The 17,159-nt window shown below is 35.7% G+C and overlaps 1 protein-coding gene across 4 annotated transcripts in view; it reads left to right on the forward strand.

Annotated features, from left to right (window-relative positions):
- The window catches only part of LOC139977473 (short transient receptor potential channel 7-like), a 162,555-nt gene that overhangs the window by 85,346 nt on the left and 60,050 nt on the right, over positions 1–17,159 (forward strand). The window contains exon 1 of one of the 4 annotated variants that reach the window (XM_071986821.1): positions 2,313–2,794. The exons of the other annotated variants lie outside the window; for them this stretch is intronic. Within the exon in view, the coding sequence (XP_071842922.1) occupies positions 2,677–2,794 (118 nt within the window). The 5' untranslated portion in view covers positions 2,313–2,676. Of the gene's footprint in view, positions 1–2,312; positions 2,795–17,159 lie in introns of those variants that run through there. 4 annotated transcript variants of the gene reach the window in all.

The following is a 17,159-nucleotide window of genomic DNA, read 5'->3' on the forward strand; positions in this document are numbered from 1 at the left end:
AGTAGCGTATGTACTTCAACAACCTATTACGACCTCCTCACACTGGTAGTTACTTACCTGCATATAATTGTGAATGAGTGTCATTTGAACTCCTGCCCGGCTCTCCGGTCTAAACAGTACAGGCGACTTTATATAGGGGTACAAGATACAATGATAGACGTATACATACATACATCCAAACATACATAAAAAATATAAAATAAATAAAATAAAATAAAATAATATATATATATATATATTAGAGAAAACCAATAAGATGTTATCTCTTGGAGTAAACGTGGATGTTCGTTATATTATATTATATATATATATATATATATATATATATATATATATATATATATATATATATATATATATATATATATATATATATATAACAACAAGGCTTTTGGAGTTTTATAATGTATTTTTTTCTTCCAAATATACTGACAGGAAAAACAACATTTCTAGAACAAATGTGGTCCTTAACGTAAAGTTGCTAAAACCTGGTTTAGTTTATCTTATAAAATATTTACCCCATATTTACACAAGCAGCGTTGTACATTTATAACTGTAAATCAGTATTAGTTTCACACTTAACACTTCAGACAGTTAAAATGATCAAGGCACTCAGTAGTAACAATTTCCTCAAGAACAAGACACTTATGTTATAAGGTCATCGGTTTTTTCCTCTAATGACAGTGTTCTAAATTAATTAAAGTTAGTTGATTGCTCAAAGTTTCTACTCTTAAAACTACTCTAGACTGTCATTGGGATATAACAGAATTATTAGACACTTGCAGAAACCATCTCTCATGGGAACAATTGGACTGACAAAAATCAAACAGTATATAGCGTTGTGGTCAAGTGGTTAAGGCAGTGATCTTAGGATTGCAGGTTCGAGTCCTGGCCAGATCATTGCGTTTAGGCACTTTACCTCCATTGCCTCTCTTCACCCAGGTGTATAAATGGGGACTTGTGAGGTAACTTGTAAATATAGTTGTGTACGCCGGTTTGTGGCAGCACTTTATGGGAGGTCCCCTGGGGGACATGCGGATGTGGTTCACTGAGGTGCCCCAGGAGAGACTGATTGAATTGTGCACACTTTGGTGTGTGGGTGTGACAAGTTACCAATGACCGGGGTTTAAGTTGTAAAGTCGTGTGAGGAGGCATTAGCCTCATACAAGACTGTAAACCTTCAACTTTTAACTTTATTCATTTCCAAGGAAGAGCAAATGAACAAAGAAAAGTAACATTATACATAGTAGTCATTATAACATATTGTGTCCGACTTAACAGTGGCGTAGGAAGGTACTTTTGAGTGGGGGGGGGGGGGGCTGAAGACTGATGGCCGGCCTGGGGGAGGGGTCTACCCACCCACTCCATTTTGTATATAATTTTGCATTTTCACCTGGCCTTAGATGCAATTTGGTGCTCCAAATGAGATTTTTTTCTCATTTGGAAATGAAAAAGGGGTTTTCTGACTTGCGAAGCGGGGGGCGGAATGATACTTCCGCCCTCCATATTTTTCACGGGGGGGGGGGGGCTGGCGCCCCCAGCCACCCGGTTCCTACGCCGTTGTCAGAGTATACATTATTACCCATATCTGTGTTGACTTCAGCTATTTATTTGATCTTCGTAATTCTTTGCCGATTTTCAGAACTCTTGTATAGCAAAAAATTTTACCGTTTATGCAACAATTCTAGTAACCTTGTATAAGATGACACACTTGACAAGCATAAATTTTAACAGATTCGATGTAATCACTTGCAGAGAATATGGTTAAATAAGATTTAGTTATTCATCTTCTTCAAATCTAAGCCTGTTGTTATTTAAAAGCCCTCTCGAAGTTGAAGTCACGCAGTTCAAGTTTTAATCGCATATTACTTTTGGTCAGTAACGGTATTATAGGATTGAAATCGATGTAATTCGTCCATTTTATGTAATCAAGCGTGTATCGTATGGATTTTACATTTGCATTGCTGATTTTTGACAACCGTATACGGGGCATGCTCAAAAAAACTCTAAACTGTACGGACATGAATATCAATCAGTTTCAGACATACGAACAAATATATTTGTGACGAGTGTAACCATTTCAGTATAGGTGAATTAACAATATACATGCCTCTAAGCACGCAAGTACTTACCACTTGTAACATTATCTTACTTTCACTCGTCTTTTAGGCATAATATATATATATATATATATATATATATATATATATATATATATATATATATATATATATATATATATATAAATTTAATGTATACTTTGCACACCTTGGTCTTCGAAACGGTTTGACAACTGTTGTATACCGCATTAGAAGTCATGCGAATAAGACAACATCCGGGACATTACGTCTATTGCCTGGTATGATTTTTGTGTCTACGAATCAGTGGTTGTATAACCTATATACAATATTCTAGTTCATAATTAACTGCCGTTCAGTGATGATTTGATGGAGGTTACGTTTAGCAGGATTATTAAAACATCGCCATACGTATCTTTGTCGGTGTTTATGTGCGTGTGTGTGTTTTTTTCTTTGTTTTGGGGTTTGTTTTCTTTGCTTTTAACACACCTGTTGGAGCCCCTTTTTCCAGAACAGTCTTAATGGATTGAGCGATGCGACATGGTTTGTTGATTTGTACTTTTTGGAGGAAAACAGTTTGCTTAATATTAATTCTAGTATGAAAAACGACATGGTTATTGCTAGTAATATGGCGAACGGGATTCAGATCGATGAAAAGTTGATCGAAAAATCCACCATTACTTCGGAGGAAGACCCATTATCGGAAGAGGACGATGGTATGTATTACTTTCTTTCAGAAATTATTTTCTTTCAGAATAAATTCCTTTTGGCAAGGTTTACTTTTACCCGGTTCATTTATTCTGTTCGCCTCTGAATAAGATCCTGTTAGGATCGAAACCTCAGGCACTCGTCACACACAGGGGTTATATTGCAGTTGATAAGCCTATTGTTTATATATTTCTGTCCCTCCCCACCACCCCCCTCACTCCCCCCCTCTTTCTCTCTATCTTTCTTTCTCCACCTCTATCTTTCTCTATATATATCCTTTTTCTCTCACTCTATCTATCTCTTTGCTTCTCTATTCATGCAAATAAGTGTTCCATAGTATAAAAATCTTCAACAAAGATTGCCACTACGAAGGGTGTCTTTTAGGAAATATCTAAAGATCAAAAACGAATGTCCACATTACAAGGGTATTCTACACATACCAGCTCAAAGATTTCAAGGCATCTCGGTGAAACAAAAAAAATCACTAGTTTGTATGCGGGTCTTTAAAAGCCTTATATTTATGGCCTTTTGTTTGTTCCAACGAATGGTTCTCTCTTCCCCACACCCCCCCCCCCTCCCTCCGTCTTTGGATCAAACCTAAATTTGATGAGGACATTGTTGCGCGTTTGTAGTAAATATTAATCCAAGGTGTGTTGTAGAATGTAAAACAGTCGTTTTTCAGTCTTATAAGGATGGAATAAGAAACGAGTGAGGATTCTATATGAGATCAGACGATCTCATGGGAGACCGACCTCTGTATGTTACGTAAGAGATAATTATATTTAGACAGTAGATGACTATTGAAAGAGTCAAAATGGTCATCAAGTAAGCATTTAAATACCAGAGAATATTTATATATATATATATATATATATATATATATATATATATATATATATATATATATATATATGTATATATATATATATATATATATATATATATATATATAAATAGATATATATATATATATATATATATATATATATATATATATATATATATATATATATTTATTTATTTATATACATATATATTTATTTATATATAACATAGTCTGTTCATAGTATCTATTTCGAGAATCGGCCTTAGGATTCAAACATGATTTCGAGTTGGTTAGTATCATGAGATTGATCTATAGAGTAAGGCAGAACGTGTCACCAAAACAAGAGAGAGATATAAATATAGATAAATGCTCGATGTTTACAATGTATCTTTGTGTTTCTATGTGCAGCTAGATGGCACGGGGGCTTATTTGCATATGTTACAGCTAAAGTAAGCCTTCATTCCTCAGCCTTCAACGAATAACAAAACCGTACAAAATATAAGGGTATTATCGTAAAAGCGACGTTAGCATTGGTAATATCGCCGTTGCTTAGTAACACCGATAACGGTGATTCTCGCTTAAAGCGATATATTGAGTACATTAATTGTGCAATAAAAAAAAATCATATTTGACACTCTGTTCTCTTGAAATAAGCACAATCCTTTTCAGGTTGTATTATCATAACAATAACTTATTGTCTTTTTTTGCGTGCAAAGTGTGTTAAATAAACTAAGAGACACAAATATCATGATAAGGATGTAAGTACTATAGCCATCGTGTTTTTTTATTTATTTTTTATTCTTTGAAATGTGATTAAGGAGGAGTGTGTTTGGTTAGCTGTCAATGTTCTCTGTTTTTCGTAGAATTTCATATAAAATTTCTACATTTTGCTGAAATATTATTTTATAGAATTTAGTTTAGTATTTAGTGAATTATAATATTGAAAAGAAAAACAAAGAGTCACTATCATAATTGCCTTCATGGCATCATTCGCCTGGCTGTTGCCAGATACATAATTCACAAAATATCACCAAATTTGGTAAACTTCGTATCTTCGCAGTACACAATGCTAAGACCATGAAATTAGAACCTTAAGATGCAAAACTGAGTTTTCATAAATCTGGTTATTTTTTAGTGTTTTTTTTTTAATTTAAAACTTGCATATTGATAGTTCGAGGTTTATTATGATTATTTGTATTTTTTGAATGTTTAGTTTCGAAACATAGCATGACAAAATCTTGTGTAAAAGTAAGTTGGCCTGACGTTTCGATCCTAGCAGGATCTTCTTCAAAGCCTAAAAAGAAGCATTTGAAGAAGATCCTGCTAGGATCGGAACGTCAGGCCAAGTTACTTTTACACATTCTCCTACACAGGATCTCTAGTGGAAAAGCAGTTTGCTAACAGTTTTATTTTATTTTGATGACAAAATCTTGTAACATCCGACTCAACATGTTTCAATAAACATAAACTATAATATAGGAGACCTTTCTTGCGAATTGTTTACTTTCCCCATGTACCATGTTTCGTGATTCACTGATACAATATTAAGCAAAAATATAATTAAAAATATAACGATCTTTCCATTTTATATATATAAAAATGTAAACCGTCACACTCGATATTTCCCACACATGTGTCTTTTTCTTCTCTTTTCCGCTATGGGTTTTTCATTATTTTCGCCAATCTTAATGTTACCAATATTATGTTAGATATATCAGTGCAACATTTAACTTCATTTGTAGAATCTTTCTGGAAAATAACACAATTTTGATAAACCTTGAATTTAATAATTAAAAATAAAATGATTAAAAGGAAATTTTAGATCATTTGAATATTAAAGATAGGCTCAAACACACGTTTCTAGATAGTATAGGCTACAATATACAGGAGAATAATGCTAAATATATGTAAACACTGTCAGAAATTATGGAATCAAAATGCGTCACCGCATCACCGCAGCGTTATATGAAGTCAATTGAGCCCTCATGCCATTTTATTTACTTTATTACGAGTCTGTTTTTTTTAATGAAAGAATATTAAAGGATAATTTTAGATATTATAATTAATATTGATATGTTTTAACGACCGTTAGAAACCACTGTTATTTGTCCAGGTTGTACTTATATAACGCTTTTTAATTGATGTGATATTGCCTTTGAAACAGCCGAAGTTCAACAACGAAAGTGACTGGACTATACTGTCTAGGACACAGACCATCATACGTTAGTTCCTCACATCCAACACAAAACTTTATGCGAAAAGATAAAACGTTCAAGGCCTCAAATTACATGTTTATAATATGTTACAAATTTTGCAAACACAAATGGTGTTGGATATCGTCCAAACTGGTGACAGTGATGTTTAAATGACGTTGACAGGACATGTTTTTAGTTGAGTTGGTAGTATTTCTAAACCACTGGATGAACACTTAAGGGGAGGGGGGGGGGGGTGTCTGGGTCCTTCCCAGGAATATTTGTTTTGAGAAAAATTATGCATTTTGTTGTATAATTAAATTATATTAAGTTATATCTAACCGCTTGATTGTGCTAATGAATGTTTGCGCCAGATTTAAAGGGGGTGGGTTGTGTACAACTTTTGATAAGCAAATACAAATGATAGAATATGTGTGTCTCCATATTGAAGCGAAACGGGAAATAAAATATCACATATCACAAAACGATGAAATCATTTTTTTATTTCTATAATGGATATTTCTTGTCTCATATAACGAATAAAACATGTTTGATTAACGTCATGGCGACATCGGGCTTTAAGGGTTCAGTTTTGCGGAACGATTGGTTTTTTCTTGTTAACACAGTATACCAGTATATTTTTAATTTATGAAAAACAATTAAACTGTAATCTTAAATTTATATATATATATATATATGTATATATATATATCTAGTTATACATAAAACATCATTTTACTAGTGAGGGAGAATTATGTGTGTACTAATGAAACGATCCTAATTTAGTCAAAGACATACAACCTGTGATATTCTTTGTAGTTAATCAAACATGTTTCATTCGTTAGTATGAGACAACAGGTACTTAATAATGTTATCTTCATACAATACAATATCCAGTGAAACAGTTCTCTCACATTTCAAATGCAAAAAAAAAAAAATATTGATTTCCCTTACAAATTTATGTGGGTTAGTACAATATGTAACACCTCGTGTAAGTGGGTGATATATTGCAGCATTGTAAATATATATAGTATGATTTCTGCAGTCATCATAAAGACTCGTGAAGATGGATTTTAATATGGAGAACGCCGTAAAATGTTTGCTACTCATGTAGGCTACAATTCATTACCAGCATATTAACAACCGACATAAACCGTTGACATATTTTGGGCGTTAATTTTGCGGTAATGTTGAAACATAGCAGATTTTCTACTTGAGGAAAATTTAAAAACAAATGTATGGTTTATGTTGTGTGTGTGTGCCAGCAAAAAAAACCCCACTTGACAGGTGATTTATAAATGTCTTTGACATTCACTGCCGATAGAAGTCATTACTTCCAGAAGGGAAGAATAGGGACGAGGGTGAGGCAGGAGTAGATGAGATAATGATGATTAGACTAACACTAACATCCACCACCACAACACTTACCACCACAAGCATTACTACTACTACTACTATTACCACTAATACTACTAATATTACTGTTATTACTGCTGCTGCTACTACTACTACTACTAGTACCACCAGTACTATTACTACGACTGCTACTAATACTACTACTAGTTATTACAACTACTACCACTACGATTACTACCACTACTACTACCAATACTACCACTTCTACCCCTACTAGTATACCACTACTACTATTATTACTAATACTTATTCTACTACTACTAATATAGCTAGTACTACTACTTCTACTATTACTGCTAATACTACGACTTCCACTACTACTAATACTACTACTATTACTGCTACTACTACTACTACTGTAGTTACTACTACTACTATTACTACTAGTACAACTACTACTATGAGTACGAATACTACTAATACTACTTCTACTACCACTATTACAACAACTTCTGCTACTGCGACTACTACCACTACTACTACCAATACTACTATTATTACTACTACTTATTCTACTACTACTACGACTACTATAGCTACTACTTCTACTACTACCACTACTACTAATACTACTACTAATACTACTACTACTACTACTACTACCACTACTACTACTACCACCACTTCTACTATTAACATTACTGCCGTCAAGATACCCTTCAAACAAACTCACGCTCTACTTAGTAGTTATCTCATGGTCTAGATTCTACTCAGGGTTGGATATTTCCTGGTACCAATTGATATCGGTACAAGTTTACAAGTCACAACTAGAGACATAAATTATCTTCATGCCATACGGTACTTAAATTATGTAAGCATTATTTGTTCTTCCAGTGACTGGTTTTTCTGTAATGTTATTATGATGGTGCGAAATAAAGCATGTTGTCATAGTATTCTACGGCTGTAGACCGCAGCACACCACAGGATAAAATACATCAAGAATTTTGTTTTCACAAATTAATATTTTACATATTCGAGCGTTAATTAAGGCAATGGCGGCGTGGTTGGTGGTACAAGTGGTGGAATATGGTAACAAATTATACGCATCTTAGTGCCACTTTGTCATTTGGTGCCCTTTTGTTAATAAGTGGCCTTCTGCTGAAAATTGAAGAAAAAACTGGTAAGGGGGTAACATGCTTGTAGTTTTGAGAAAAAAAAACCTCTAAATGGCCTCTTTTCAAGATTTAAACTCCTTCAAGTTTTGGAAATAAAAAGTGTCCTTTTGCTATTTCAAAATCACATTTTCTTTACAAACTAATTTCCTTTTTTGTTAAAAAACAAACAATAATAATGCCCTATTGTTGATAAGTGGTTTTAAAAAAAAAAGGATATTTAAAAAGTGCCATGTTTTTTTTAATTTGTAGAAAATCTTGTGAGGTAACTAAGTCACGTGTAAATTCCACTGCCCTTCGAAGTTTGTATCTCCCCCAACACCCTTCCCCCGATCACCCCCCCCCCCCCCAGATTCAACCCTGACGAAAACCTACCTGAATGTAACCTGATGCTATAGCCCGCAGAATCTTCCTCAGAAAAATTAAAACAATCAAAGATTCAAAGATTTGTAATTTCAGCAATAGAACAATAGATTATGTCGTCACCGTTGTTCGTGTAACGGCTAATTGGGTTAAGTATCATTCTTCTTTCCTGATTCGTTTGTGAAGAAATAAATTGAGCGAGTTTGACTGGTTTGTGATGAATGTTACCTAGAAGATGATTTTGTAGTATACCGTTAAGAAACCATTGTTATCAGCCCGGGTTGTAGACCGTTAATATATGCCATTGTTATCAGCCCGGGTTGTAGACCGTTGAGAAACCATTGTTATCAGCCCGGGTTGTAGACCTTTAAGATATACCATTGTTATCAGCCCGGGTGGTAGACCGTTAAAAAACCATTGTTATCAGCCCGGGTTGTAGACCGTTAAGATATACCATTGTTATCAACCCGGGTTGTAGACCGTTTATATATACGATTGTTATCAGCCCGGGTTAAAGATCGTTAAGAAACCATTGTTATCAGCCCGGGTTGCAGACCGTTAATATATACCATTGTTATCAGCGCGGGTTGTAGACCGTTGTGAAACCATTGTTATCAGTCCGGGTTGTAGACCGTGAAGAAACCATTGTTATCAACCCGGGTTGTAGACCGTTGTGAAACCATTGTTATCAGCCCGGGTTGTAGACCGTGAATAAACCATTGTTATCAACCCGGGTTGTAGACCGTTAATTTATACCATTGTTATCAGCTCGGGTTGAAGACCGTTGTGAAACCATTGTTATCAGCTCGGGTTGTAGACCGTGAAGAAACCATTGTTATCAACCCGGGTTGTAGACCGTTAAGAAACCATTGTTATCAGCCCGGGTTGTAGACCGTTAAGAAACCATTGTTATCAACCCGGGTTGTAGACCGTTGTGAAACCATTGTTAACAGCTCGGGTTGTAGACCGTTGTGAAACCATTGTTATCAACCCGGGTTGTAGACCGTTAAGAAACCATTGTTATCAGCCCGGGTTGTAGACCGTTAAGAAACCATTGTTATCAGCCCGGGTTGTATACCGTTAATATATAACATTGTTATCAGCCCGGGTTGTAGACAGTTGAGAAACCATTCTTATCAGCCCGGGTTGTAGACCGTGAATAAACCATTGTTATCAACCCGGGTTGTAGACCGTTAATTTATACCATTGTTATCAGCCCGGGTTGAAGACCGTTGTGAAACCATTGTTATCAGCTCGGGTTGTAGACCGTGAAGAAACCATTGTTATCAACCCGGGTTGTAGACCGTTAAGAAACCATTGTTATCAGCCCGGGTTGTAGACCGTTAAGAAACCATTGTTATCAACCCGGGTTGTAGACCGTTGTGAAACCATTGTTAACAGCCCGGGTTGTAGACCGTTGTGAAACCAATGTTATCAGCCAGGGTTGTAGACCGTTGTGAAACCATTGTTATCAACCCGGGTTGTAGACCGTTAAGAAACCATTGTTATCAGCCCGGGTTGTAGACAGTTGAGAAACCATTGTTTTCAGCCCGCGGGTTGTCATTTCATCTCACATTTTAAAATTTTGAGAAATGATCCGTTTTAATAACATAGGCTTATTTGTTAAATCGTTGGACAATTGGGTTTAATTTACAGTATATTCTGTTTCGGAGACTTGGAAGACAGAAGCTTTCTGATTGGTTCACGATCAGTCGTGTTGTAAAATTACCAAATGAACGGAGGGCAGCATTTCGTTGCTAACATTTGCTCGTTATGATTTGTACGGAGTCAAATGTTATCTCGAATATGTCACACTTATTCGTGAGTTAGGGGAATGTACATGAAGTTTGCCCAGAAGTTTCCTTCATACATTTCCTCAAATGATTTCTCAGTGATTTTAAAGGCTGCATATGGTTCACTTTCGCGCAATTAGAAAGGTTCGACACGACATCGCCCTCTATTTAATTTAAGGCGTGGCTTGATATCCTCATTGAAGAAGAAAAAGTCGATCTCACATGTTTTACAAATTCATATTGCGTGATACCTTCTCCCTGTATGTAAATTCCCAGGGATTTAGACCTGTATGTCTGCGGTTTATTTGACAAACGCTATAGGGATTCTTATGACATATTCTTTCCAAGTTTCAAGCCCTTGAGATTACCCCTTGAGACACCATTACAACAAGTAAAAACCGCTGGTGGATGCTGGGATGCAACAATGTAGGTATCGCACCACAATTAAGTATTGCTCCTATTGGCTTACACAGTAAACTCGTCACTTTCCAAGGCCGATAGAGAGTTTTTAACTGACATGTCCTACTCACCAAATTATAGCTAATGGCTTGGGCTATCATAGCACATTAAACTTTTGCCACCATCATGACCATTTAGATTTTGAGCTAGAAGAGCTCAAATTTTATCATAGTGCTCCCCTACCCATCTGCCAGCTGTCGCTGCGTAATATTCTTGTTTCACCCAAGAGTTTCTAAAATACCTTAAATCCTCCAGATTTTTAGACCATTAGTAGTTTATTTCATCCTCTTCAACATCCAAGCATCGAAAAGAATGATGATGACTCAGAAAATGCGCACAAAAAAAAATCAATACTGTGGGGCGCTATTTTCCGACGGGTTTTTGATTTGTTATTATCTTTCCCACTAATTGCTGATCAACTGTCCTATTGTTTTCAGCTTCATTTTATTTCATTTATTTGTTTTTCACAACATGCATGTAAACGTTTACAAATAACAAATAACATGAAGTAGTAGTGAATAATACATGAAGTGAAGGAAGCGGAACAAAAAACTCTTGCGGGCTTGACGGGGTGCTTCGCTCCCTAAAATACAGAGAAACAGACCAGTCAAAGTACAACAAAGCAAAAATACACAATTTCATACAATAGGACAATAAGACCACAACAAAACAATAACACCCCCCCCCCCGGAAAAAAAACAATCCAGTTTACACTATACATTACTCTGCACGTTCAATTTTGAAAGATAGGATATTGCCATCATTGTTATATTATTAGGACAAACATTTGATTAAGATTAGCGCCACCATTTTCATTCCTGCTTACGACATGGCAGCATGTATAGTGTCCCCATTGACGAACACACTAAACTTTCAAACTCAAAGGGTTAAAAAAGGTGGCCGAAAAACTTAAACGTGCAAACAGGGAGCAAAGACATTGTTGTCCCGGGGCACGACCGGGCTTGAACGTCCCTGTTTGCCATGACAGGCACAAGTCTCCCTCAGTAGACACGTCGGAGATTCACAGTACGTCTGTTATATTTTCCCCTGTCATGATTCTGTACTGAATTCGAACCGCTTCACTCAGGCAGGTTGTGATATGCCTACGCCCCTGTTCAGAAGTATATAAATAGGCCAAGCATGACCTCAATTGAACCAATTTTCACACCCCAAGTACTTTAAGAATCTACTTAGTATCCACGCATCTTCAAAGTAAGACAAACATTCGAACTTTAAGTTGTGGCATGTCACAAAACAAAAATGGTCCTTGTGTTACATTTCAACAATATTCTTGAGGACGACCTCTCGGGCGGATTGATATCGACTCTAATTATCATGGCAACTATTTGTAGGTGTAACCGGCATTCCAATTTTTATCAAGCTAATGAATATGCAGATTTTTATCACCTTATTATTACTATTATTATTATTATCACACTCAGGCTTAATAATAATAATAATAATCAGCAGTTATTTTTACGACGCTTAAGCGACCAAAAATGTGGGAGAAGCCCGCAAGGGCTTATGGATTACAACTTACACGTCGGGTGGCTTCCAATTCAGCATTTTAACTCAAATTTGGAATCTTTTCAATTTAGAAAGTAATTTCAGATGGGAAAACCGTAGATTGCTATTGGATGAAAACACCCACCTTACTATGACCCGGCCGGGAATCGAACCCCGAACCTCCCGATTGCTAAGCCTCATTGATTCAAATACCACCGCCTTTATCCACTCGGCCACAGCACCGGTCATAATTGTAACTAAAAGATATATTCTATAGAAAATGCATGAAATGTCATGACATTTCTACACTAGTATATCCGTCATAAGCTAAAACATATCCTATAGGGACGATGCAGAAAATTGTGGTGTTTTCTTTCATAGTTTTATTCGCGAAAAATAAATATTTTCAAAATGCCTGCAGCAGCTTATTATATTCGATACCATAAAGATATGATAAGAATTTTTCATTTCAACTTTCCACACGATGCTTCGGGAAACGTTGTATTCCTAACATGTCACTTATGACAATCGATCAATTAAAATAATACTTGATGTAGGCCGACTTTATCAAAGAAAACATAAACGTTAAGTGTACTCTCCCAACACAGAGCCTCCATTGAGTTGATGCTTCATCGGCCAAAAACGCCCGTATTTTTAATTTTTTTCCGCCCCTTTTCATTCTCATCAAGGCTCTAAATTTATAAAGTTCAGTTTAGAATTGCTATGCTCTCGAGAATAACAGGTGGAAGTCTAAGTATGCGTTGGCACCGCCTCAGGTAGTAACACTTAAGTAGTACCCCGTACTTATATGACATAACTGCTTAATTGTTTAAGTTGTAAAGATAATATTTACATAACGAATTCTGCCTTTGATTATTTGGTGTCTCAAAAATGGGAAATGTAATGGTTTAGCTTAATATTACAAACATACACGAGCCAAATTGATCATAGACTACAAAAGCTGATGGTTAGCTCGTCCTGTAAAATTATTCAGCAATAAAAGTAGTTTATGTATTTAATAATCATAAAACGGCCTATATTAATTTCTCCGTCTTTTTAATGGACTGTTTTAGTTGATTTTGGTAATATTTGATGCTTTGTGCGAGGTTGAAAAGTTAGCTGAACCATTCCCCCAACTGACGATGAAAGGTAGGGGGCCCTCCCTACCCTCACCCCCACCCCACCCCCACAAGCACACATTGCGTACGACAATGTAACTAATTCCGATATTGATATGGAAATCTGTCCTGGATAAGGAATGTTAAGAAAAGAATGGAATTCTAAAATTACTTTTTTACATCTCACTGACTTTTATTTGCTGATACCAAAAAAAAAAAAAAAAACATTTTTAGAGGATTTCTGAGTTTGATCAATCGCAACATTGTGTTTAGAGTTATTATTAAGACTTTATACAACACAACATTCACACAGGGCAGGAACTTTCATTAGGCTAGATGAATCCAGAGTAAGTAGACAGGGAAACAGGTAGGGGGTGGGGATGGAAGGAGAGAAATAGGGAACTATATTAGAAAAAAAAGGAATCGAATAGGTTTCTCGCTGAGGATGATATCGTTGTAATGCCGTCAGTTGCGTATATACACTACATGAGTGTATATGCAACATGCTTCCTGCACGCCTAGAAAAAAATGAAAACATGCCTACCGGGCATGGTTTCATCACGGCGAGTCATGCAGGCCAACTGGGGCCAGAGTCGCGGCCGGATTGTACCACTCACTCGAGTCACTCCAAGATAAATGTATGTCGTACAGAGTTGTTGACATGCAATTGACAATTCATAATCATGGACGTTAATATGAATCAAAGAGACTGACTTCGGTCAGCTTGCGGCTTTGATAAGCCAATGAGGCTTCTTCTCGAGTTCCTGATCTAAAATTCATATATATCTACACTCTTACTCAAAATATAGATTTAAGTTGGTATATATATATATATGTATATATATATATATATATATATATATATATGTATATATATATATATATATATATATATATATATATATATATATATATGAGCCCAGTAGGAATATTGTTACTTAGGTGAAGGCATATCTATATAGTGCAATAATGTTGTCTATATTATGAAAGATGACGTGTTATATATTTAATAGCCCTCAGTACAGTGTATTTTAAACCTACACAAATATAATAACAGCAACTCAAAATACCGCCACAATTATCTAAAAACTAGTAATCTGGGGGCGCAATAAAGAACAAATTACATCTTATTTTTCTTGTTTTGTTGTTGTTGTTAGTTATATGATGATTTTAAATGATCTTATTATGATCATAGTTATGCACCGGATGGGAGCCAATGGGAACCTATAGCCCCTAGTAACCAATATCATTTCAAAAATTTGTTCAACACGTCAATTGCTTCTAGTTTCATGACTTTAATTACGATAGTTTCAAATTTACCAAATTATCAAAGCTAAAATATGAGAAAAGACCAAAGAGCACCTATAGCTGAACGCAGAATGTCATATCGATTGGATTCATGTTAATCGCTTGAATTACCCGAGGTGTCATTTGGCAATTACCGTGCGGTGTAATAAACTTTTATTTGGGAAACAAGTTTGATAGCTGAAATGTAGTTATAAAAATAAACCCTTTAACTACCATTAATATACAACACATGCTGTAGAATGGATCTCGTGATGGTTAGATAAGTTCATGTACTTTTGTATAGTCGTGTGTGTAAGTTCACATTCACACAAAAAAAAATGGTCACAAAGTTACTACAAGAAAGTTTTTAAGAATGCAAGCCTTTCAGTATGTGCGTGTGTGTGATTGTAGGTGTTTAATCCCAATGCCTATACTGTGAGTATATAGGCTATATGATGCAATTATCATATCCTATACACACTAGTGATTATATACTGGTTCCGCGATACCAGCAAGGTTTGTGGATAGCCTATATAGTCGCACCAGTTTAAAGACAAACAAGCCAATAAGAAGCCGACCTGTACTGATATCACCATACAGGAAAAGCTATTTCTAAAAGGATTCGGACAATTACATTTTCAAAGGCCTTAGTCCTGGGAGCGGTCAAATGTTCTGTACGGCTAAATAATTGTGACTATAGGTTTGGAAATTCTGTTGGGCGATGCGTAAAAATTAGGCAGAAATTATATTGTCGGGCATTCAACGGTTTGCAGACAAAGTCGAAAAATATATACATAAAGAAATATATATATTCCAAATTTTAGAAATAAGCCAAACGTATTTTGTTATCCTTTTTTTTTTTAAAGCAAGTTTCAGAAAAAGTCAAGTTATAATGAATTTGGCTTTTAAAAAGCTTATTCACCAACCGTGGATACCAGTTAGTGTGTATTGGCCATATAGGCCAATCTCATATATCATGTAAGAGGGTTTATGAATCATACCGGTACCTAGTCATATACATTGACAACCTAGCAGGGGTGGTACACCGTATTCTTCAACCCCCCCCCTCCCCCCGGCAAAATCAGAAGGAAACTTACCCCACTCCACTTGCAACATATTACAAAATTTCTTAGTGTACAGTTCATAAATAAATAACCATGTATATGTGGTACAACCTAAACAGATGAAAATTCTTCAACATTGTTCCATTTTACCAAAACGTGTCAAAGACCCTTAGACCCCTTCCACTGAACGAATTAATATCTTAGCTCATCCCCCCCCCCCCCCACCCTCATAAAAAGGTGGTTGGGCCCCTGCAGCGTAGTTAAGACGTATAACTGATAGGTATGGTTCGTATAGATCAAATCCAATAAAGGTTATATATTCACTTAAAGTTTAATACTCGTATATTTTAATGCATGGATTTTACACAAACGGCCTTCCATGCACCAACCAATTCGGATTCCATGGCTAATTGAAAGACCGCACCGTAATTTATTTATTCACATCCTACCGCATTAAACTCACCAACAGATGTGTTTGACGTCTGCGTTTATGCAGATGAGTAACCATGCATGTCCTATCACTGTGAAATATGTGCTTAGGTAGGCTACTTATATAGGCTGGGTATGTTGTACATTACACATGTGTAACCTATAAAGGCCTAAGTCGGTTCAGGCCTCAGGGGGTAAGCATGAATATACAAGAAGGACTGCTGTCGTTATCATTGCATATTAAAATACTCTCAGTATTTTATCATTTGTCATTGTATGGGTAATCTTCTGAGTTACCATCACAGACTAGAGCGATGCTTAATTATATTATTCACATGGGTGGAAACAAAAATGAAAAAAACCCTCTCCAACTGGAGAAAATAGATAAAAAAATGTGACTACGAATTGGAAGTATTCAATCTCTTCAACACTCACTCCATTATAATTATGACCGTCCTCATTCCTACAGATAGATTATTAAATTAATTAATATTCCAATTAAGGCCGAATCTCCATGGCCATGGCATGTAAACCGCGAATTTCTATGTCGAAATGTGTTTAACTTGCACAGATGTACATTTATTATTATTTACAGGCTACTATATATATAGTCACTCTACACTATACGCGTAATAAATTATATCATAGATACATGCTGGTATGACAGAGCGATAAAAATCGGAATATATCATAGGAAAAGTTTACAAATGAAAGATATAACACCTAACGAGAAGGTATTTTCCCCTCAGTAACACAGTGTCGGTGCTGTTACTGTAGTAATAAAGTTTGATATAGCCTTCACTGACAT

Source organism: Apostichopus japonicus, chromosome 12 (genome assembly GCF_037975245.1).
Source record: "Apostichopus japonicus isolate 1M-3 chromosome 12, ASM3797524v1, whole genome shotgun sequence".
NCBI lineage: Eukaryota > Metazoa > Echinodermata > Holothuroidea > Aspidochirotida > Stichopodidae > Apostichopus > Apostichopus japonicus.